This window comes from Triplophysa dalaica, chromosome 15 (genome assembly GCF_015846415.1).
Source record: "Triplophysa dalaica isolate WHDGS20190420 chromosome 15, ASM1584641v1, whole genome shotgun sequence".
NCBI classification, from domain to species: domain Eukaryota; kingdom Metazoa; phylum Chordata; class Actinopteri; order Cypriniformes; family Nemacheilidae; genus Triplophysa; species Triplophysa dalaica.
In genome coordinates, this window is record NC_079556.1 from 13,776,923 (window position 1) to 13,801,785 (window position 24,863).

Consider the following 24,863-nt stretch of genomic DNA (forward strand, 5'->3'; position numbering starts at 1 on the left):
GCTCACTTAACATCAATTTTCAGCTGCGTTCAAGCATGAATAATTGTATACACTCTCAACCATCGCTTTACGATAGCACGGTCACCCTTCTGGATCTGCCACACATTTTATGTTTATATTTGACAGGACTGAGAGGTATTTGAGAGCTACCTGTCCACATGCCTGCATACTTAACAGCAACACTCCACACCCAAACGGATTACCTTCACCAACACAAAATAGAGGAAACAGATTCAGTGTGCTGTTTTTAGCCTAAACCTTTGGCTTTATTTCTCGTGTCTGTTTTGAAGTAGTATTTCAATACAGTGAAGGTGAGGAACACATCTACTGTATTGATAGGTAGACAACTCAGGACTTAACTGTATTAAATTGTTGAGATATCTGATGTGCTCAAGGTCTTACCTCAATAGCTTTAAAGGGATAGTTCACAAAAAAATGACAATTCTGTCATTACATTTCCTCTTGTTAATTCAAACCTGTATGACTCTGCAGAACACAAAAGAAAAGAATGTTGAAGGATGTTGGTTAACAATCGACAGCGATACCCATTGACATGCATTGGTTTTGTGTCTATACAATAGAAGTGAGCTTTCATTTTTGGTTAAACTATCCCTTTAACAACTTTGAAAGTGTTTCAAATTAAGTGCACAAACAAGATTTTTATGAAGGTTAGCATTTTATCTGAAATATCAATTGTTTATTGATTTCAGGAATTTGTGTTAATAAATTGAAACAGATCATTGCAAACAGTATAATGCACCAAAGAGAGCTACAAAAGCTAAGTTGGGGTGAAGTACAATACAATATTTTTAAAGCCAAAAAGACTTAAAAAAATGTTGGGATTTTAACATATTTTTTTCAAATAAAAACAAAATTACAATAAAGCAGCAACTTAGAAGTTTCTCTTCTTTTACATTTTAAATACATTTTGTCAATATCATGTAACAGTTGTTTTTTTGGTGATCAACTATCCTGCACTATGATAAATCAGTAAAATTGTTTGTGCCTTTAAAAATAAAACACGCTCTTTTTAAAATCACAGTATAAACGCTGCAATTGGGTAATATTCAGTCTGATTCTTGGGGTTTTGTTGGATTTAATGGTTTAACTTGTAATTATTTGTTATCATTGCTGACACATATCAGTGGGAGTGAAAATCTCTGTGGTTTGTCTCTGTGATGACAATTGCTGTTGATGATAAGTCACCAAAGTTTTTTTGATGTGATCTTTTTCACCGTTTTGTGTATAATAATGAAGTCAGTCATCGCAGCTACCCGAGCCAAGCTCTCATTCATCTGCTCTATAGCCTGCAGGGTGAGTCAACATAGCACAGCACAACTAGAAATAACAAAACTGAAAAATGCAAATATAATCTAAACAATAAGGACTCCCTCTCTATTCTCTCATCTTAAAAATATGGAAGCTTGGTAATGTGGTCTTTGTTGGCAGCTAAGTTCCGTAATTTTCACTCATTTTTTTATTGTGTAGAGGTTACAGATAACTCGTCGGATGAGTTAAAACAATATGGCAGTCATCCTTTGCATTCCACCCTGACCAGTTTACATTTCTTTGCTTGCACGTTCCCATCTGTCTCTTTAAAGGTCATGTTTTATCTCAAGCCCATTTACTAAAAGTGACGGTTGTAAGTTACCAAGTAGGTTTGAATCAATGGCGCTGAATTTTTTGTTTGAAAGAACGTGCACTAGACAGTGAAGGGGTTTGTTGTTCCCATCTTACGTACAGAGGGGTGAGAACGTTTAGCCAGTCTGTTTAGTACTGGAATCCTGTGTCTGGGTTGTTATAGCACCTCTGCTCGTCCTCTGCTTCAGATCACGAATTGTTGTGCATAGTCAATCCTTTCAACAGCTATAAATATTTCATGGAGTCACGACAACGAAGACTTCACCATGCAGACACATTTTCAGACTGTATTGTATTGCTTTGCGCTGAATGTTTGAAAAACCTCTTTCAGGTTATTTGAAGCGTTCTACTAGACATTTAACTATAGTTTTTTGTAATCTCCTCATCTTTTCCCTCCGTTTTTTAGTTTTGCTTTTAGTGTCGGGCCTTTATAAACATTGAATGTAAATGGTAATAGTTTCTTATGGGGCTTGTTAAAGGTGCACCCGATCATTTTTATTTACAAGGTGCCGGACGATGTAGTGGTCATCTTGGACTCGCACTGACACCTGGAGGCGTGGATGTAGCGTTCTGTAAACTAATTTGCCTGTTAGCGATGCTAATTATTGATTAGGGAAGCATGAATAGTGATTCACAGTTAGCCATGATTCATTTATTCCACGACCAAAAGGGTCGACTAGTGCTCAGATGTGATCGCAACGTTTTGGCCTCCACAACAGCTTTTTTATGCTACTGATGTTATTGGAGTTTTCATTTCATACCATTATTTTCTAAAAATACTACTATACCTGTCACACTTTATTAAAGGGCTAGTTCAACCCAAAATTCTGTCATCATTTACTCACCCTCAGGTTTTTCCAAACCTGTATAGATGTATTTGTTCTGCTAAGCACAAAGGAAGATATTTGGAAGAATTTCATAGTAACCAATTAGATCTCATCCCCCAAAGTATTCATTTGTCCTAGTATGGCAGTAAATTCCAAATATCTTCCTTTTTGTTTGGAAGAACAAAGAAAAGTAGCTTATACAGGTTTGGAACAAACTGAGGTTAAGTCAATGACAGAATATTTTTATGGGGGGTGAACTATCCCTTTAATAAGGAAAAATCGTTGTCAAACGGCCAGATCCACACTCGGTTACAGAGCTTAACTTTCTGCGTTCAAAACACACCCGTGAAAGCAGTCTGCTTATGGTCAACCGCCCTTTAAAATCAAGCTCGCACCTTGGACCGGTCCCGCCGCAGCCCCTGCGCAGTGTTACTGTGCTCCACGCTCCTGTCTTCAGCCTGATTGCACGCAGTCAGCTAAAGATAACCATGTGACATTTGACTTGACTTTCCATAGAAATTAATTCTTAACAGATGTGTGCGCGTGAGCAAGTGTGTTTTCACTTTCCTCTCTCTCTCAATGGTGGCTTTAAGATTAAGGTGTTTGTAATGTTCCCTCCTGTCATGACTTTGCATGTGTGCTGTGCTGCCTTGACAAAATCGACTTTCTTCGTGTGGTTCTGCAAATGTTCCATTAAGATCAAAGTGCTGAGGTGTTAGATTAATCGCAATGTTTTTAGGCTGCGCCCACAAACACAATTTACCCGTTAATGCAAATGCTTTCTCACTCCAACTACCTTTTGAGATGGACCATAGACCACGGTAGTGATGAAAATATCGTCTTAATAGTGTAATATGTAGATATATGTAGTGTAATATGTTAAATAGTGTTTTTGACTAGGCAGAGTTTTTAAATCCAGCAGTTTTTTTGTTCCACGCATTTGCCTTTGCTTTACGTCTCTTGACCCCGCATTCGAATGAATGGCCGTGATATGCGCTGCCAGTAAATGCATTTGTATTGACTGCGAAGCCAACGTCCGTATCAGTGCTGTCAGCTCGTAGGTAAATGGCATTCAAAGCTTTCATTTGAATAGAATAGGGTCTGGGGAGTTTGTGCGGTGGGTTTGTGACGAGCGATGCACTGTATGTGCGGTGGTTTTCTGTCTGCCCTTTTTGGTGGTTTATACGTGCTCGAAACAGCACCTCGAACCCGAGGCAACGGTCCGTGACCACGGGGTTGGGGTGAAAGTGTTTTCCAAGTCAAATCAGCTGCAGTGCCAGAAGGACTGTTTGCACTGCTACATGTGGGGACACTGCGTATATCATTTTGCAGTAGATGCGGTGTGTTTTTGCGTGCGGGTTCCCAAAGCCAAAGGTGTTTTGTTGCATTCAAGTCACTTAAAAAAGTTAGGAGGTGGTGGGTGATCAGTTGCTAAGCTCGACATGCGGAACAAAGCGATTTAAGCTTTTCTTTTTCTCTTAAGCTTATCAATACACATCAAGTTTGGTTTTAAACAAAGCTCAAAGGCAGTAGGCCTCAGGAATGTGTCTGCGTCGGTAGGCTTGACAAACAATGGTTAGTGTGTGTGTTTGTTTGTGTGTGTGTGTGTGTGTGTGTGTTCGTGTTCGTTTTCGTGTTACTGCACTTGTGTTTGTGTTTTCAGTATTACTGTAATACATTATATATATTCAAGAAAATCAAAATGTAATTAGGAATATTAGAAAGCAAAAAATATTGTCCTTTTTTAGAATATCTGTTAAAGGAGTGCTAACGTTAAATGAAAAGACATTGTGTTGTTCTTAGCCTTTGTAATAGCAGAGACTTTTAATAATACACCAATATTTGACAAAAGTCAAGGAGGGCAACAATAGAACAAAATATACTTCTATATTTGTGATACTGTTTTGCTATATTGACAACTAATTTAAAATGTTAGTTAATAACATAAAAAATACATATAAATGATATATAAATATAATTTGATTTCATTGTGTCATTGTAGCAGATCATATCTAGGATATATTTAATAAATGTAAAAGTAATAAACTTATGAAAGATACTTTAAATTATTAATTATATTTATTTTTGTTGAAATTATTACGTTATAAATGTATCAAAATTAATATTATTCTTTTTGGAAGCAGTTATAATATTTATTACCTGACATATCCACGACTGGTGTAGAATTATCATTATGATCAGTTTCAGTTAAAAATTGTTTAAAATAACAAAACATATACTGCACAGGGGTTTTACACGTCTCTTTTAATAAGATACATTCAATTTCAATGTGCAATGTCTGGAGGTGTGCAGTTTCACCAATCATTAATGTTCGCTCCCACTGTCAGAATGTGCCTCAATGTCCCACATGGTGCCTCTTCTCCCCATGTCTGTCTCAATTGCACTTCATTTAACGTACCTTACAGTCTAATAAATAAACATGATAACTTTTCCCAAGAGCTCTGGCATACATTATTAGTGAAGTGAAACGGGTATCCAAAAAGACAAAAAAGTGATTTTTTATCAAAAACATAAAAAAGGAACAAAGCAGAACATCTAGACATTAGCAATTTATAACACCCTGAAAAACATTTAAATGCAAACTGGTCGGAGTTTAACATGAGATTGCTTATTCAATCATTTTCTTGAAAACATACAAAATATATTCACAGAGAGAAGCACCGAAATTTTATCTCAGACTAGTGATGAAGCGAGTTCATGAGGAATGCCCACCACTTTCAGTCCATGTTCAAACCCCACCATCAAGCACCTGAAGATGTTTTTACTAGTAAAAATTCCTCTTCTTAGGTCAGATCGGATAGGAAGGTCTTTGCATATGCATATGACTCTTGCGCTCTCTTGTTGTGGGAGAACGTGGGCATTCATAATTGTACATGGCTCATCTGACAAGTCTTCCATAAATATAGAAAAAGGCATAACATTAGTCCATCTAGATAGAGACAGTGTGACAAATTCAGGGTTACTGTGTGTTACCCGATCTCTCTCTGCTCCGTTCTTTCGGATTGTCTCTTTGACCCCCACACACTCCTTCTAAAGTCACAGAGCTGAGGCAGTGACGGGATGGACTGAGTCTCGCGTGGCAGCCATGCTCTTGAAGGCCAGTGGGGCGGTGATGTCACAGCTGTGGGGAGAGAGAGCACTGCCACTGGGCGGCTGCCATGTGGGGTCGGTCACATAGGCCGACGTGGTGCCGCTGTACGCCATGTAGGGTGACACTTGGGTGAGATGGTGGTAAGGATGGATGCTGGGAGCTGTGACACAACTGTTCACTGTGAGCAATCCATTCGGCGTCTGAAAATAAAAAGTAATGAGGATAAGACTTGTGCCGAATAGATAAATCACATATGGTCGTAGAGATGAACATAAAGATATCATGATAGCTAGTATAACAGAGCGAGATGAAGAAACCTAGACTTCTTGGGAGAATCTGAGATTCTCGGAGAGGATGACCATATTTTAAAACATTTGAAGTAAAAGCTATATCTAGAGAAATACACCAGCAGGAATGCCTGTATGCTTTTGGCAGAATGTCAATATCAGTTCAGCATGAGAGGAATTCACCAAGCCTTTTCAACATAAAGAGAAAAAAATGTGATGCAGGGTGGTCTCGGACTACTGGATATCTTTTCCACAGATGAAATCCTTTGTTCAGGAGTTTAGGATTTGGCCATGATTTACTCATTATGAAATACTAGACCCTTAGTCCTAAGTACACAAACACGCAAATATATATATTTTGTCAATTTTTTCATAACCGTAAATAAATTAAATAAATACTAAAAATATATAATTTTTTAATCAGTTTAAACTAATGCACATCTAATGAAACAGTTATATAACTGTTAATATCAGGGGCACATAGCAGAGGTGTAAGGTCAAAACTTATATAATTAAGATAATTGTTAAAATGTACTTTGTTGATCACTAATAAAGGATTGACCATGAGCTTGAACCAGTTGTACGATTTTCTAAATCACATAGGCTACCAGTCAGAACATGGCAAGAGATACCTATATAAATGTAAAGAACATTTTAGCTCTCAATATACATCATAAATATAAAGGATATGTTACATACACAGACTCACAGATCATTAACATAATGTTATTATTTACCTAGCATTCTCTAAAAAGTCTCGGAAATGCTGGTGCAAAAATTATTGGATAATAATTTATAAGCGCACGGGTTATCTTATCTTAAACGAACTTCTGTTGTTATTGCATTGGATGTAGGATACAATTCATGATTATCTATATTTTAATATTTATCTTGGTACCCCAACATAATTTCGGGAGCAGGAAATAAACCTATGAGACGTGACTGCTCACAGGAAAATAAAATCTTTTTTTATTCATCAATAATTGTGTATGCTATATATTATTCCTTTTGCCTCCCGACATTGTAGAAATCAATTATGTCTGAGAAACCAACGAATAAAAGTGATACAAAAACTGTCCAAAAAATGTCGAAGTCATATGGACATTAAAGGTTATATTAAGATTTGCTTTTGATCTGAATAATAACATTTTTTTTAAACTAGAATCATGTAAACTAATTACATTATTAATAAATACAATGGTTAATGTTAGTAGGCTATTTAGCTAAATTCACTGCACGGTAGTGTTTAAAGTCGCATATGTTTAATTCAGTTAGGAGAGATCCTTAATATAATTTTGAACACTCATAAAATCGAGTGAATGATGATTAATTTATTATTGACTCTTTTCGATATTAATCACGCTTTTATTATTTCTTTACAGAGGTTATCTTGCTTTCTGGTATAGGAATAACTGCATTAAACCACTGCACTAAATAATTTATCTACTTTCTGTCCTCAGCTATTGCATAATCTAGTCTGACTCGATGATCATTTATCCAAGATGACAGACATAAAAATTCAGTAGTCAATGCTATTCGTCATATTTCTGAAGGTTGCAATCTCCATTTCTTAAAAGCTATGTAAGCTTCACGCTAATTTTTGACTTTCAATCAGTACACGCATAATATAAGCATCGGTTATAAAGATTTATGCCATCGTTTTCCACGATACATAAACCTCTAAGACCCCACAATAAACGATTACTCAATCTGTTTGTTGCTGCCCAGCGGGGCGCGAATAAATAATTTGGATGGCACGCGCGTTGTCCGCTCACTCTCCCACCCGTTTTCAAGCGCATTAGAAACCAAACACTTGTGAATGACTTCTTGACCAATGTAAGAACCTTTGTCAAGATGTCACGGCGCTGAAGTGTGTAACGCTACCACCCATGAGTCACACTTTGGAGCAAGGAGTTGGAGCACATAATAACAATAATGATGATATAAGAACATGTTTTATTAAGGATGTGCCCTCGTCAAAGATATGATATGCTTTCTTTTGAAGAGGTTTGGCAATCCATAAAGCTTTAGGTTCTGCTGAAAAATCAGATGGAATAAAATATGTTGACTATGTGTAGGCCTACATGTTTATTTAAAATATATATAAATTTATATAGCCAATGACAAGTAAATTCAAATGAAAATATGCATTATGATAACAAAAACCAATCGGTTTAATAATTATTTTCTTTTTTACTTTTAGCCTTTATATTTTATCTGATAACGTTCTGATGAGAAATATGATCATGCGTTGATTTTATAATGATGCTTTATTTCATATTACAAATTAAAACTGTATTAAAAAGATTCGTTTTAGATATGCTCGTGTTGAAATCATGTCCTCCATTGAAATTAAAAATTAAAAAGAAGTAACATGAAATTGTTTATTTCTATAACTAATCTTTAAATACATATATAATGTTTAAATAATATAGTGGATAGTGGATCAAGTAAAGTCAATTCTCAAATATGTAGATTATTTACGTGTAGATTTTACCGTTTCTTCATAGAAAAAGCAAGAGCAAAAATAGATTCATATTTAGGCCTATGCTTTACAGTTGATAACAAAACTCTATTCAGTGTCTAAGTGTTGTAGGCTATAGGTACAATGTTTTTTTTAAAAGTGTATGCCTACATTTTACAATTATTTTAAATGTACACTTTCAAAATGTAGGCTACTTAAAAATGTTAAATTAATTTATTACATACAATGTCCTTTACATTTTTCAAAAAGCCTCATGTAGTCATGGCAACATAGTTAGATCTCTGTGCGAAAACTTACGTGAAGTTATTGTTCCTTATTTGTTATAAAATCGAGCAATGTGCAATAATAATAATAAACTTGAAATTAAATTCTCAAAATCAGTGACTCGTGCCCTTTGTGCAGGGCCAATCATGCCCCCTCTCGCCAAAGAGAAATACTCCATTACAATACACAGGCTGAACAAACTCACACACACCAAAAATCTATTCTTGACAATGATTAGTAATTCTGGAATCTACTTTTTCAGATTCTACATTGGATTGTGTCTCTCTTATAACATTAGATGCTTTTTTTACTTGTGTGTATTTTTCGTCAGGTTCTAAGTGAGGCTTATCCACGCAATTGACTAGTGGAGAACTCGCTGGTGAAAAAATTACTCCTTTTAATAACGCTCCATTCTTCTAGTTTGGCACCGGGGAAGGACAAACTGTCACTAACTTGGGGGCAAAACAGAGACATGGAGACTGCAGTCAGATAGGAGAAAAGCGTCGGCTACAGAACTGCCACAGCAGTTTTGCCTGTGTAGCTTGCTGCACTGCCAACCATCTCAAACCCACCGGGCTCGCTAAATAATACTGGTGCCAAGCGTCTAGATAATACAGTCGTGTACATTCTGCATCGTCATACAACTCAGACACTTTTCCATAAGCAATTTATGACCATAATGGCGAAATGTTCGTATGTTTTAAACAAAGCCAGTAAAGTAAACACTGAGTCTTCCAAAGAGTTACATATACAGTGCAATGCGCACTTCCTGCAAACATCAGACATGTTCATTTGCATGGCTTATTCATCAGATAAAGCTCCAAGTGTTGTGGAGTCCTTTATGCAATGACAAGGAACATTTACCAAGCGTCTTCCTGTGAGGACAAATTAGATTTACTTTAACCGTTTCCCCTTTTTGCCCAATGGATATTATATTATACACGGTTCCTAAAGTTTAAAATTGGAAAAAGCAAGCCCACCAGTGTTGTAACTCGATAGGGCCACAAAGTAGATTTTCCCCATACCTTCACGGCATCAACGTACTCTAGCAATACGTATAATCGATGGCATGTTTCAGTTTTCTTAACAGACTGACTAATCAAGAGATTGTTTGAGATACGTCATTTAAAAAGATTATGGTACAGCTACAATTACATTAGATCAAATTTCAATAAAATATGTGGCATGAAGAACAGATGAATTCTGAATATGAACTATCGCGATTTGCGTATGCGTGTGTGTGTGAGAGAGAGAGAGAAAGAGAGAGAGAGAGAGAGAGAGGATGTTAGAGAGGATGATAGAGAGGGCGTTAGTAGGCCCACTGGTTAGATTCTAATGATGACAAACGGTCCAAAAGGTAGTGCAATACAAACTGAAAGTCGACTTCGAAACTAAGCGTCTCGAGATGTATTTGTGTTTGCCGCATAACATTTTGTAAACGGAAAAAAGTCTCAGGCTACATTTGAATTAAATACTGTATGCTTCATTTCGGTTCTTAAAAGCTGCCTTAAACATCTGGTATTCATTTAAAAATACATTAATGGTTCATAAAGACCGCCGAAACGCAATATCCTCCCCTGCGTTTGAACCATTATTATCCCTTTGAAAATAAGATAGGAAACTGCAATGAAATATGGACAGACTGTGGCCTTCACACGTTACTGTACAAAGCCCACTCAAACTAAACAGATATCAAAAATGACTGGGACATCGAAAATTCCCATCTTTAAATGTCTGTAGTCAATTTTCGTTAATAAGCATGTTTTTAAAACAACTGGATTTATTTAATATGAACAAGTATTTAATAATGTCACGGATATTATTTAAAATTCGTTCGGATTTAAGTCATGCCTTCAATGGTTATTAAAAATCACAACATTGCTGTGCAAATCATCCTTCAGGTGATGAAAATGGAGTCAAACTTTAAATGCATCGAGGAAAAAATATTTTACTGTTGGCCTAGTCATGCAAAACACGGTTAGCTCTGAACACCTTATTTTGTTTTTGGTTTCCTATGTAGTGCGCCGAGTCTTCTTCGTCCAAAATATTCCACATCCGCTGCCTAATTATTACTAAAACCTTGAACCATCTGTTTCGGTGCAAAAATATGTATCAGTGAAGCTTCTGAAAAAACCCTGCAAACAGCACCCCGTTTTTCTTATGACATATTATTGATGATAAAAAATAGGCCTATTTGAGTCCAATAAAACGCGTAGTGATTATTATTTAGCATGTTAATGTCGTTAAATTTTGTCGCTTCCAACACAAACACAATTTTTTCATGTTCTCTCTCACTTCTAAACTCCTTTTCTTGTTCTGTGTTACACACATACACGCAGAATCTCTCTCACACACTTTCACAGGCCTAACAGTGCCTACATGCCCACACACACTTAATACAAGGATTTTTCATATCAAAAGCAAATAGGTTGCTTACTTTGCTGCTCCGTTATTGATCGAATGCCCAGAATATCTGTAACCGAATGAGACGAAGGCCATATCCTATGCATTGCCATGTGTCCAGGTAGAGTGGGCATGCCAGGCGGAGTTGGTACTTTAGTCCCAGTGGCTGCGATCGCAGTAGGATACGAGTACAGGTGGTTGTATGGTAGGGTGGGCTGAGGCTGGGTATGAGGGCCCTGTTTACTTGACTCGTAATGGCTCTGTTGAGACAGATTTCCGATCTTGTTGCGCAGAATCCTGCTGATCGAGCTGACAGATGGCAGGTTGAATTTATCACACACGCCGTCGGCAAGCAGTCTGTCTCGAATCTCCCATGCAAAAATGCCAGGGTCCCGTTGCTTGTAAGTCCGAATATGCTTGACTACGGTAGGGGTCGTGACCCTAGGCTTACTACCGCCGATTGCACCTGGGAGTATTGAGCCGGTCTCGTTGTACCGGGCTAGAATCTTGCTCACACAGCCATGAGAGACGCGGAGCTGCCTGCTGATGTCGCAAGGCCTGATGCCCAGCTGGGCCAGCTCTACTATCCTGAGTCTGATGGCATTGGGCAATGGTCTTCCGTTCACAAAAACACCTCCTAGCTGGTTCACCTCGCCAAAGGCTGGCTCTAGTAGTAGATAGTAAGAAAAAAATATATATATATTGACACTGAAAACACATCACCATTTACTTAGGACCTCAAGTAGCCTACATAAAGCTTATTTACAAATGCCAGTTAGGCGGAGTACAAAGACTGTAGATTACTTTTTATAAAATGTATATGTTGATTGTATGATTGTATGATTAGATTAGATTTTGAATCGAAGGATTCAGTTTTATGTTTTAGTTTTATGCAATGAAGGCAACAAAATTGTTCCACTTCCTCAGTGCACAACTTCTGTAAATACAAGAGCAAAAGTAATCATAAATCATAAGAAACTTAACATCAAATATATTTCGACCGGATCAAGTTCAATCGCGGCAAAGTGCCATTCTCGCAGCGCTAATAGTGTATCTTATAACAACGTTTCTGTTTACCGAAAAGACGACCAAAGCGTTAGTTAATGTAAAAGTTCCAGTCGGATCTGAACCATACATTCCTAAATAATATAACCGTTTTCTCAAATATATTTCAGCATATCCGTTAACAAGTGAGGGAATACATGCAATAGCCTACGGATCGCGGATCTTACCCATTGCGTTTAGCCTCCCGATTAAAAAAGAAACTTCAGAATGTTGCCCCGCTCTGATCTGTTGTGAGTCCAGTTTAGCTGGTTTATGGCACTGAAGCCGAACTGGATGAAAATTAAGAGTCCGAGACGGATGCGATAGCGATTAGCTGTAAGAGAGGAAAATTCGCCTTCTGTTTCCTGATGGCTGTGAACACAGGCTTACATTTCAATCCTAGAAAATGATGGGCTGGACCTTTACACAGCTCTCCGAGGCGAGGTCCTGCCAGCCAATCGCACTGCGCGTTTTTCCTATGTTGGTTTTTAATTGGCTGACAAGTTTGACATGACAGGCGTTCGCACTGGTGTAAATTTCCCCTCTCGCTTTTGAACTAGAGGACAGGGCTGCCCGTGTGTTGCTTTTCTTTTTAGCCAGATCTAAGAATGGTAAGTTTTTTGCAACATTGCATTGTAATTTTGTTTCATAAGCATACTTCTAATTATTTCCTTTACTAGAATAGGTAAATTCGCGGAACAGTATTTTTGTTTAATCACGGGCCCTGTGATTCTTTCCTAATGTCAATTAAATTGGATTTAAAATGCGCCTGATTTCCTATTTCACGTATCGCTTTGAAATGATCGTTGCAATGATGCTTTGACCTTGTGGTAGTCTATCATTTTGAAGATTTATTTTAGAAATCACGTGCTGTTTTCGATCTGAAATAAATTAAGACATGAATGCAGATTATGGAACTGTCAGACGGGTTAATTATAATGTAATTTAAAGCTTTTTTAATTTAACGAAATAATGAAACACTCTACTGTGAGTTCTGGCATTTTATGTCATAAAACGCTATTGCGAACTGTTTTAATATAAGACATTGACTTTTTGTGTCATTAAATTCTTGCGAGTTCGTGCGAAATATGTAACTAGTCGTTGTCGACGACCCGTTTGCTGTGTTAAAAGGCGTACTTTTTATTATGTGTAAACATAATAGTAAAACTATAAATAACCAAAAACCTATGCATTTGTAATCTGCAGTCATTTCTATACGTTATGTTTTGTTTTCCTGTGTGAACGATTTATATGCTTAGTCTTATAATTTTATTTATATGCTTATTCTAAGGGCATTTCCTTATTTGTCAGTATAATGTTGAAATAACGCTGTTGAAACGAATAACACATTTTTTATGTTTTAATGTTGACAGTGGTATATGTTAAGATGTTCGTCTTCTTTTTAATTTAATAAATAATCTGTTTTTAAACAGGCCTTCCAAAAAAAGTATTTTTTAAGTGGTCAGGTGAAGCTCGTTATTGTTTAGCTGAGGTCAGGCCTATTTGAACAGTCTGGCAACCACTGCAAAGAGCCAAAGATTCTGGCGAGGTATTTGTATTGTTGTTTCCTGTTGACATAAGACATTTAAGCTTCTTCGTGGTTACCTTATCAGCGTTATAGGGTTTACCCGAGTATTTCTGATGTAAGTCCCACAGGATGCTTTACTTACTTTGTTCGGATCTCTTGAAAAACTAAAGACCTCTGTATCCGTTTCAAAAAGATTCTGTGGATGAAGAAACTAGCATTAAATTGTAGGCATTTGGCGAGAGACCACCTTGCCCAAAATGCAGGCTAATTATTAATAGTGTTCATACTCAATTTGACTTTCCTTCTCAGTGCTTTGCGAGACTTTACATTAGAATGGTTTCATTTGCACTGATTTTGCCACTTTTTTGCCACTTTTGGCTGTTTTGTATCGCCACTTACCAGAAATAATCATTCGTTGAGATGCCTTAAATAACAACTAACAATATGTAGAATAAATACATGCAGGGAGATGCAAAATATTTTCACGCTCTAAATCAAACGCGTACTATTGGACGAACTACCAGCACAGTCAACATCATGCTTTTGTGGCTTTTTTTCTATCGAGTGATGGAGACGGGAACAATTGGTGAGAAGGAAAACCCAAAAGAAAGTGATTGAAGACTGGTCGCATGCTGGGCGAAGGTGAAGTGTCTCCGGAGACACAGACAGGGCGAAAAGCCGATTCTACTGCTTAATGTAATGTATCCTCCAGAATAATTGTTTATTTAAACGCATGGTAACAAAAATAGTTTGTTCGTTGGCTTCAGTTTTAAGAAGAGCATAAATCTAGCCCCCTAACTGACCACTGAAAGATAGGAAAGGACTGCGTTAATGAGGTGTGAAGACCGATATGAAAGACAGCCTGCTCTTACCACACCACGTCTTTTGCGTGGGATAGAATAGCATTATTCAAGACATAATGAAGTTCTTGGAAATTGTAACGGAATGTGCTATTAATAGGTGGCTTTAGTAATAACAATTATTAATTGATTGCATTAACTGGTGGTATAAGAACAGCATGAAATTCTAATTAAATGATATAACCTGATGTATGCACAGTATCTGTATTTTGTTTTTATTGTTTATTTTTTTGGCTGGCATCACAAAATGGGGTGTGTATTACATTGATGCGTATCAGTTAATATTGAACTTGTAATTTATTAGTTAAAGTTAATGCTTTTGTTGTGTTATCTACAATGTCAAGATATAGGCTGGATCCTGGAAGAGGTCGGAAGAATTTGACTCATATGCATGACTGAGTATCTCAGGTGAGAGGAGGCTACATGAATTTAGCAGTTTGAAGTTCATTCTATAACCACAGCTGGAGGTGTATTTGCAGCAACATAGTATGTGTCTGGTCAGACGAATCGGAATAATGTTGTTTACTTTGAGCATCTATGGCATGAAGATTTTTTTGAAGACGTAATCTTACAAACAGAAGTCTATTGAAGTCACGTTTACATTGTTTACCTGCAACTGGGAGTGACACAACTGGTCAGCATTGTAATTATGTAATTGTTTCAAACTTGAATTTCGTAGATATTTCGTTTTAATTAATCTACGGGTATATTTGTAACACAACTGATGTGTCGCTTATATTTGTGTTTGATTGAAATTGTCCACCGGGTAAGTTTGTACCCCGATGATAATTAAAGGGGTAGTTCACTCTCTCATTATTTTTCATCCTCAAATTGTTGTAAATGACTCTTCTGTGGAACACAAAATTAGTAAATAGGCACATAATCTGGGATAAAAAGCTATAATAGATTTTCATTGGTATTGCACAGTTAAAAAAACGCTTAAATGCGCACGTTTTTACTTTTAGAGACAACATGCTCCAATAGCGGTATTTTGGGTTAATTGTTTTTATACATTTATTTACATTTATGCATTTGGCTGACGCGTTTATCCAAAACGACTTGAATTGCATTGTATTATATTATACATTTTTGTTTCTGACTATGTGCAATTCCCTGGGATCGGACCCATGACCTTGGCATTGCTAGTGCCATGCACTAACCACTGAGCCACGAAAGCTACCATTTAGCCTATAAGCTTTTCATCAAAATATAAACATTTAAAACTAAATATAAAGTGTTTATTGTTTATAAAAGTAAAAGCAATTCACCAAATAACAAAAACTAAAAAGAAACGTACAAATGAAATCTTCTATTCAATTATTTGTAAGATATAAATCATGACAATAGCGTCAAAACACTCTACACTTAACAGCACCGATTAACTTTATGCATGTCATTTATCATTAATCAAAATTTATAGTTAATTATTATCTAGACCTAAATGTTATCATCAAAAATATTTTAATTTTTCTTTAACTATTGCAAATGTCGGAATATCTACTTTCTATCTCATCAGTATTCCTATTCATAATGTCCGCGCGGTCCAAACGCACCCTTTATTATTTTAGTGGTTCAGTTTGGAAATATGCAAAAAATCACAAATTTACTTCATTGAAAATATTCCCATATAGGAGAAATGTGTCTTTTTGGTCATCCTTCATTTTACACCTTTGAAGCACCACACATCACATCCTATCCAATGTGTCTGAAGCGCTTTAAATAGTATTTTCTCAGGGGAGTAAAAAGCAGAATTTGTATTCGGTTAAAAATTCCTTTTTTTTTGGTTTTATGTAAACATGCATAGCTTTAAATCCAAACATTTAAAGCATTTATAATAATAATTATAATAATAATAATAATAATAACAATAATTGTATTTATTATACTTTAAAGTCAACACGAGTTGTTGATACAGCAGTGTAAAACACGTAAAGTGATAGCGTTGAAATGTCTTATCTTCAAGCCTTGTTGCACATGTGTAAATAAACATGGTCCAAAAGAGTGCAAGTCGAGAGTTTTTGACTCATTACACACATCTCAATTACCATACGCTCATTAGCATTTCATCTTGAGTGCATCTGACCCTCTGATATTCATGACTTTGTACTTTAAGATCTAATTTCAAGAAGCAGCCTTTCAGAATTTCAGGACTGGAAAATAAGAGAGCACTAAATGCGGAAGTAATCTTAATCATCCCCTCTTCTCTGTGTTCTTTAGAGTAAGCCGATGTCATCAATCACGGATACAGCAGACGGTGGGAGGCCATGATGTGCAGATATTCTTTAAACGTGATGGATGAATGCAAAAGAAAATAGGTGATTCTCCAACGACCATCACAGTGACTGAATAAACAGTAGTAATTATTTTGGATGATACATTTATGTAAAGTATATTTTCTTTTGAACAAAATTGAAACATTTTCGGCATTTATTCCTCATATTCACATAATTCGAGACAAAGTCACTGTCATCCTCTCTGTTCCTAAGCATCAGACCAAATCAGTTGTTTCTGCGTATCAGAATATTATGCAGTGGAGTCATTTATAAGCCATCTATGTTAAGCATTCTAAACATTTTAAACCGTTTCTGATCCAGCATATATTTATTTTGACATACCTTGTTTTACATAGAATGCTGGTTCTGGTGTGTGATGAAAATAAATGGCTTTTAAAGACAGCGAGAACTATGGTTAGGACTAAAGTTCATGTATTGGAACTGATTGCACTGAAAAAAACCTTTTGGTCATTTTTTATCAATAGTGTTTATTACGGTTGGTTTGGCATTTTGAAATTTGATATGACGAAAAGAGGGAATAAATTAATCATCCAAATGTACATATGCACAGAAAAGGATAGATTAATGTGTGTAATGCCACAGACACCGCTAATGACAGTCATGAGTTGCAAAAAAAGTTATGAATTTAGGCTTTAAGAAATAAAATGTCGTCACACCTCTTATGCCCTCAAGTAACGTATTTTTAACGAAAGCCATTTTTGTATTCAAACGATGGTTCAGTGCACACTGTTCAAAATTTGAGGGGAATAAGTAAAAATGGCAAAGGCAAATGGAGTTTTATTCTATCATAAAGTTACAATCGCTATATGGGGAACTCAAGTGAGAATTATTTGCGTTTGTTCTGTAATGAATGAACGAAGAAATTATTGCTAATTTTTCAAAAGTTATCAAGGCTAACTGAACTTTTGTCTTCTCAGTAGACATTTGGTTGATGGTTCTTACTAAAATCGCCATTAAAATCACTTTAAAGCCTTATACATCTCATTACGCATTAAGCATTGATCTATTTCCTGAAAATAAAAAACTATTTTATTGTTCCTTCTCATATGTTACTTTATCTTCATTTGACCTATTTAATATCATAAATATAATAATGACTTGTGGATAATTGTGTGAATCAAAATATTCGGACTGGAGGTTAGAGCTTTCCTGTAGCTCAGTGGTAAGAGCATTGCGTTAACAACGAGAGGTTGTGGGTTCGAACCCAGGGCATTGAAAATACCTATGCAAAATTTATAGGATAAAGCAATGTAAATCGCTTTGGATAAAAGCGTCTGCCAAATGCATTAATGTAAGTGTAAATAAGTGTGGTGTCTCAGGAAAAAGGTTGTTTGGGATTGTTTAGGATTTTCCCAATGAGTCACAATGAAGACCTATATGAAAAACTTGTCTGGGAAAGTGGACCCAGTTTTCCTCAGTCTCTGTGTGTAGTGAAATTCGAAGTGAAATTGTGACAAGTCAGAAAAATAACTGGAAATGGAAATAATATAAGTGAAAAATAATCTTAAATTAATTGTTATCACAGCAGTTATTAAGTAATAACCGACATATTATAGCCTACCTTTGAATATAAAAGTGTGCATGTTCAGTCTACCATAATGTTGCATGGCAAATTCAGAATATGTTTGCGTTGTTGCTGTCATAAATTAGCCGTTAAACTATTTTCCAAACACCTGGATTATGTTACTCTCTAGCCTAATTGTTATTATTTACAGTTTTAAAGGATCAACGAATCAAGGATCAATAAAGCATGACTATTATCTGAGAGTGTTTCCACTGGAATTGACACTATTAAACTGCTTTGCAGGTTAACACCTCTAAAAGGTTGACTGCTCTTGTGACTTAACTCCGACGTAATGAGGACTTTCGTAGGTTAACGATGGGTGTTTTGGGGCCAGTTTTAAGGCTTAAAGGGACAAAACCAACAATATTTACGATGGTTTTAATAAGTGATCACATCGACTGCTCTTGCTTTCTCCACGTGGTCTTCATTAGTATTAAAGATTACATTCCAGTCTAATATAGTTCGTTTTCTATTACTAACCAATAGAACCTTTTCATATTTGAAAAGAATGAGGTTTATTGCGATACAATAGTGCAGATGCATTAAAACTAATTAGTTCAACGACTGTTGCGGTTGATGTGGAACAACATTGTTCTTACAAAAATAAACCATGTTTTTGAGGTGCAAAGTGTGGTGTTTTTTTATTGATTAGTACTTATGAATTGTTTTAATACAGTAACAATGGTCTAAATCCATGCTTTAACTATGTTTTTTGTTTTGACTGCAATTGTTACATTTCGTAAGGGTGGTTAAAATGTTATGCTTGGCAGCGTTTAGTTTCCCCATTAATGTTGGTCCATTGTCAATGATGACAATATGATTTTAAAGGTAATCTAAACGAATGTTGTTTTTAACATTCTATTTACAAATATGTTGAACACATTAATTGTATTTCTACACTCTAATTTGTCGGGTTGGTACGTATTTGAGCAAACCGTGGACATAGCCTACCCATAGTTTTTAGAGTACCCTATAGAATGTAAAATTTTACAGAGTACTCTTTTCAAATCTGATCTTGATATGTGTAAAGAAAGAACATTTTCCATTACAGTTTCACCGCTATCTGAATGCAGATCCATGTAAAACCTAAATGCAGGTTGAAACAGACAAATAACCAGACATTCTTTCAAATTTATTAGAGAAATAGCTCCCTCTGCTGTTTACATTTCGCTAGTACACAAAAGAGAGAACATGCAGAGAATGGGCACCGAGCGCAACACCGTAAAAAAACACTTTTGGGTGGATGGTTTCATAAAGAACTTTTAACATCCACTGAACGTTTTCTCAAAATATAGTGGAAATTGGTTCTTTACACTATAAAATGGTTAGAAAGATATGGTTCTATTAAAATATTAAAATGGTTCTGCTATGGCATCATTGAGGAAAACTAGCATCTTTATTCCTGCGACTGTATGCTGAAAGAAATTGATAAAGACAATATACAAAGCGGTTTTTTAGTCATTCTAATCGACTATTGAGCTTTATGAGAATCTTCTACTACTCGTATTACATTAAATTGGTAAAGATTATATTGTATAAAAGCTTAAATTAAGATCTGGAAGATTCGCTTGAGTTTCACGTCATAGTCTAATTAGTAAATATAATTTAGTAAATTAATGTTTTTGCGATCTTTACAGAAGCTGCTATGGGCTACTAGCCTATTGCGTGTGACTTACGTTTTATGTTAGTCAACACAGATTTAGTTAAACGGTGTCGACGCTGTATCATTCCATCTGTGTTGGACTTTAAAACCAAAAGATCTGACACAACGTGCACATAAGGGATTCATCCTGCAGAGGGAGCCAGTAAAAACTAAATTGGTCTGTGCCTTTCACTCTCTTATGGCTTCTTGGACTTCATGAGGTACATCTCAGTTTGCAAAGCAGTCATGTTGACACACAGATGAACAGCTGCTGAAATACGACTGCCTTATCATACTTAAACTTAATGCCCACATCTACAACTATCAGTTAAGTCATAAAATTACCAGACATGGTCAAGAGTTCCCTTTTAAATCAACATGAGGAACAAATGTGACTTCGTCTGTGGAAATGGCGGTGCAATGATTGTTGGACCCCAGGGGCATTTTTCTCAGATATTGGAAAGGCATAATGTGGGGCGTGTAAGGTTATCCACGAATTTCTCGTATATATATAATTTTTTAAGTAAAAGAAAACTATGATGGAAGATTTTACCCCCGTTAACACATTGAGAACTGACAGTAGCCATGGACAATTTTCCATGAAATTCTGCTCTAAACAGTGTTGTAAACGGCATTGTCAGGAAATGTATATCCCTATTATGGTTAAAATAACAATCGTATCAGCGGTTGCGTGTCATCTCTAGCATAAATTGCCATCCAATTTTCCAGAAAATCAAATCTTTATTAAATATCAAAAGATAATTAAATGGAGGTATGAAGTGAGTTCCTCAGGTTCACAATACCATAATAACCACAGACTACAGAACCCTGTAAAAAATCCGGTAAAAAACTGATAAATTAGCCCTACTGGCAGAAAATGACCTGTACATTTTCCTTTATTTTGAGGACATTTCCATTTATACTAAAATGTAATTTAATGCAGTGCAAAATGTAAAATACATGTAATACAACAGTAGAAATTAATACGAAAAAATCCTTCATATTAATACAGTGTAGGCCTATTGAGCACTATTTTTACGGATTTTTGTAGAGTGTAGTTAATTTAACATTTTACCAATTTTAATACTACCCTAAAAAAACATTATTCGTCAAAACTTAAACTTGAAAGTGTGAATGTATTTTTTATTCAAACAAATGAGGTTTGTTTTGATATTTTGCTAATATGTGACATTTAAATAAATCACATTTATATACATTTAAGCAGGCTATATGTCCTCATAAGGGAATTTAACAGAAAGCTGTTACGGAGTTATTTCAGTTTTTACTAATCCAAAAATGCATGTTACAAGAAACTTGCAAAAGAGGAGAAAGATAAACTGGAACTTGTTTAGCCGAAAATGTAACTGCATTTTTTGTACTAATCACGTGGTCGTCCACGGTCCACCTAAAGTTCCTATCCTACTACTTTATTTTTCTGTTCTAAACATTTTTATTCAATTGGTCTAAGTAAATTTAAATAAAAATGTAAATCACTGTCATTTAGTCGTGTTGTAACCTTAATAAATAAAAATAACATTTTCCTGCAGCTAATATGGTCTGCCACCTATATGCACGAAACAGGCATATTTCAACTATTTGTATTTCAAGTATAGCCTATTAATGCTTTAAAGAAACGAGTAGCAACTCTTACCAACCATTTAATCAAACCATGTACATGTTTGTGTTTCGTGTAAAACACTGTTTTAATTATCGCCCTACAGTGAAAGTGTATGGTACAGGTGCTGGAATGCTTTACAAATATTTGTATAGCCTTTTTGGATCCTGTAGCCTACACATACATATGCATTTAGCCTACCTATTATTTGTTACATTTCAAGCTAAGTGAATTTCATGAAATGTTAATTTTTATAAGGAATATTTATATAAAAAATGACGAGAGAAAACCACTGTAACAACTGTACAATGTTGTTTTTCCTTTATATTATTTTCCGTGTAGCCTTCTCCTTGGGTTGAAGAAATCAAACAACAAGGGTAAATATTTGACACTGAAGAGCTCTTGGGTCTTTGAGAGTGCAGACTTTCCCTGAAGCATACTTCTATCCGTGGGAGTCTAATAGATTAAGGAGATACGAGAGGTCATTAGAAACTAAACTGTGTGCCTACACGGGGCTTTATTTATTCTCTGAGAGTGCGTGCTTAAATTCAAAGAGCTTGGCAAACATTTAACTCGCTTTATACAGGAATAGCAATATTTGGTTACAATTAATAAAATGTTTATTCTTGCTAACAATTTGGCATTTACTGAACTAAACATGATGATTGACTTACATAATCAGACACATTTATGACTTTTAATTTTCGTTTTGACCTTATGGATCATACACAAATAAGCAATGACTGAGTTAAAGAAAGGAAATGCAACCTTAATTTGTCTGTTTAAGGCTTTTATTAAACCTTCAGGGGGAAATTTGGAACTAAAAGAGAGAAACAAAGCTTTTAAATACTGGTTACAAACATAACCGATAATTTAGTATTGGCGTAGGCAGCAAATAGACGTGGAGCAGTAGATAGTTGTCCAGATCCCGTTTGGCCCTATTCAAAACCATGACAACAAGAAACAAGCAAGGATTTATTCGACAAAGTTAAAGGACATTGTGCAGGGGCGTCAATCAAGCATTATTTCGGGTCTGAACAAATGCAAAATCTTGACTGGAACAAATGCTTCCAACGGGTCTCGGACGCGGGGCTACATTTCCCTCTTTTGTTCCCGGTCGCTGGTTGGCATGTATTTGTGTTCCTTTTTTCGCCCGACCACCCAGGACGACTAGACGAGAACGGATACCCACTCTGTTTGGGAGGGTCTACGCAGTCATCCAGTGCGCGCACTGAGACGAGGCAGTCGGAGATGCCTGGTGCACTTTGGTGGTGAGGTTCAAGACTCGACTATGCAGCAGCCCATAATGAAATATTTATCTCTGCACCTTTATATACCCAATGAAAATACTTGCGTTGCGTGTTGTTTACCAAGAGATGGGCTATCTTGTAGAAAACAAATAATGTAATGTAATATTTTACCGAAATATGCATTGAGTTAAAACGGCGAATTCTGGGTAAGCAAGAATATCAAACAACAGTGTTTCTTTCCCCTTACAGTTTTCTTCTTTGTTGAGTCAATCTACACATCCTGTATTAATCTTCAATTAATTATTGTCATAAATGCCGCCCATTGCTGGATTGACATTGTGCACATTTAGCCTGTGTTGATGTAAAACACCTACAATAAGCAACAAATACGTCAATAAAAGTATTAGAAAAACCAACTATGGGACACTAATGGATCACTTTGTATGCAAATATCCGATATATTATTTGAGCGGGGGGAAGAGGGGGGGGGGGTTCTTGTTGTTACTTGCCACCCAAGACGTGATTCAGCCTCAACAATTACCATTATCTGTTTCCCACTTTTCACGAATTCAGACGAATCAGTAATGATGAAGAGTGTTACCCACCATCATTGTAAAAGCAACGGCCTATTCTTTGACGAGTTCACACCTACCATTACAGGGATTTAAGTACTCGACTCATTGAGGTACTTAGCACCTATAAGGAGGAGAGGCCTGAAATTAGCGACCAAGTGCTGTTTATATAAACACCACGGCATCATTGTCATTTGGAGTCGCTTCTTCAAAACGGACGCAACACTTCAGCACTGCGCAACCGGGGATAGCTCTACAACACTGAGGATCAGTCCTGGAATTACCAGAAAACAAGCGTACAAATGGCTATCTCTAACAAGTTCAGTTTCACGGTGAGGAGTATTTTGGATTTGCCAGAAAACGACACTGATCGCATGGCACCCCATTCTCCAGTTGGTTCGTTCTCCGCCTCACCTTACTCGTCCTGGACTGAGAATGACAGAAGTCATTGCATCTGTGAGTTGTTAAAACATTCTCCTATAATTTTAAATGTTTAATAAAAATGTCCAAGCTGATATTAATTATTTAGCAAACTGACTATTCAATTATACCTATTAATATTTTCCACATGGTTACTTTTAGCATTAAATATAAGCAAGATGGTCTACAGAAGTCTAATCTTTTTTACCTTCATGTTTTTAGCGTCAGACGAGAGCAACCCCGAGGCTTCACCAGACTCCACGGGGCCTGATGAGCTCTCCTTGGATGCAAAGGAACACGAAAAGAGGAAGAAGCGTCGTGTTTTATTCTCTAAGGCTCAAACGTATGAGTTGGAAAGGCGCTTCCGTCAGCAACGTTACCTGTCCGCTCCAGAAAGAGAGCAACTGGCTCACCTGTTACGGCTCACGCCCACGCAGGTGAAGATCTGGTTCCAAAACCACAGATATAAAATGAAGAGAGCGCGGATGGAGTGCGCTTATGACCTCAATCAACCTCCAGTGCTCCGCAGGGTCGTGGTGCCAATTTTGGTCCGAGATGGCAAACCGTATCCAAACTGCAATACCGAGACAGAAAAAGAAAGCTGCCTCGTTCCGCAAACGGTTCCATCTTCACCCTTCAGCGTCCCAAGTTTTCAGTCGTTACAGCAACAAACACCATTTGCGCTTTTCCCCACATACCAGCACTTCACCAACACACCGGGCTCACGTCACCACTTCTGTGTTTGGTGAGACTTTGTCAGCACACGAACTATTTCATAGACGTACAGTATATGGATTGATCATGATTTAAGTTGTTTTTTATTTACTTAAGGTGTAAAATTGATCGTTAAATGCTGTTTGCACATATTGTATGGTGTATTTACGTTTTTTGTTTTTATCAGATGCGTTTCGCAAGGTGTTTGTGTATAACTGTGTTATAACTAGAAAGTGCTTTTTTTAACTATTTGTATTGTTTTAAATCAAAAGTTTATATATTAAGAAAAAACTTATCTTTTATACGGATAAATCAGAGAATAGCTTGTGCCATGTTTGGTG

The 24,863-nt window shown here is 36.3% G+C and overlaps 3 protein-coding genes across 4 annotated transcripts in view; 2 read left to right on the forward strand and 1 right to left on the reverse strand.

Annotated features, from left to right (window-relative positions):
• The window catches only part of slc25a21 (solute carrier family 25 member 21), a 109,182-nt gene extending 92,056 nt beyond the window's left edge, over positions 1-17,126 (forward strand). Inside the window, exon 12 of one of the 2 annotated variants that reach the window (XM_056767680.1) lies at positions 127-962. The gene's annotated coding sequence lies outside the window, so the exon portion shown is untranslated. Of the gene's footprint in view, positions 1-126; positions 963-16,668 lie in introns of those variants that run through there. The other variant, XM_056767679.1, reaches the window with a different exon arrangement.
• pax9 (paired box 9) lies at positions 4,704-12,413 on the reverse strand. The gene is given in 5 exon segments (XM_056767681.1): positions 4,704-5,780; positions 8,928-9,000; positions 9,002-9,068; positions 11,054-11,686; positions 12,252-12,413. Coding segments are annotated over 5 exon segments (1,032 nt in total). The 5' UTR covers positions 12,256-12,413; the 3' UTR covers positions 4,704-5,525.
• Positions 17,127-23,690: 6,564 nt separating the features above from the next.
• Positions 23,691-24,562, forward strand: nkx2.9 (NK2 transcription factor related, locus 9 (Drosophila)). The gene is made up of 2 exons (XM_056768624.1): positions 23,691-23,844; positions 24,031-24,562. Exons 1-2 carry the CDS (start codon positions 23,691-23,693, stop codon positions 24,555-24,557), a joined length of 681 nt encoding a protein of 226 aa, XP_056624602.1. The 3' UTR covers positions 24,558-24,562.
• The last annotated feature ends 301 nt before the right edge of the window (positions 24,563-24,863 follow it).

Bases quoted from the DNA above. Each gene is read 5' to 3' on its own strand.
- nkx2.9 (XM_056768624.1), top strand. From the start codon at position 23,691: ATGGCTATCTCTAACAAGTTCAGTTTCACGGTGAGGAGTATTTTGGAT. The intron at 23,845-24,030 runs GTGAGTTGTTAA...TCATGTTTTTAG, and splicing joins TGACAGAAGTCATTGCATCT to CGTCAGACGAGAGCAACCCC.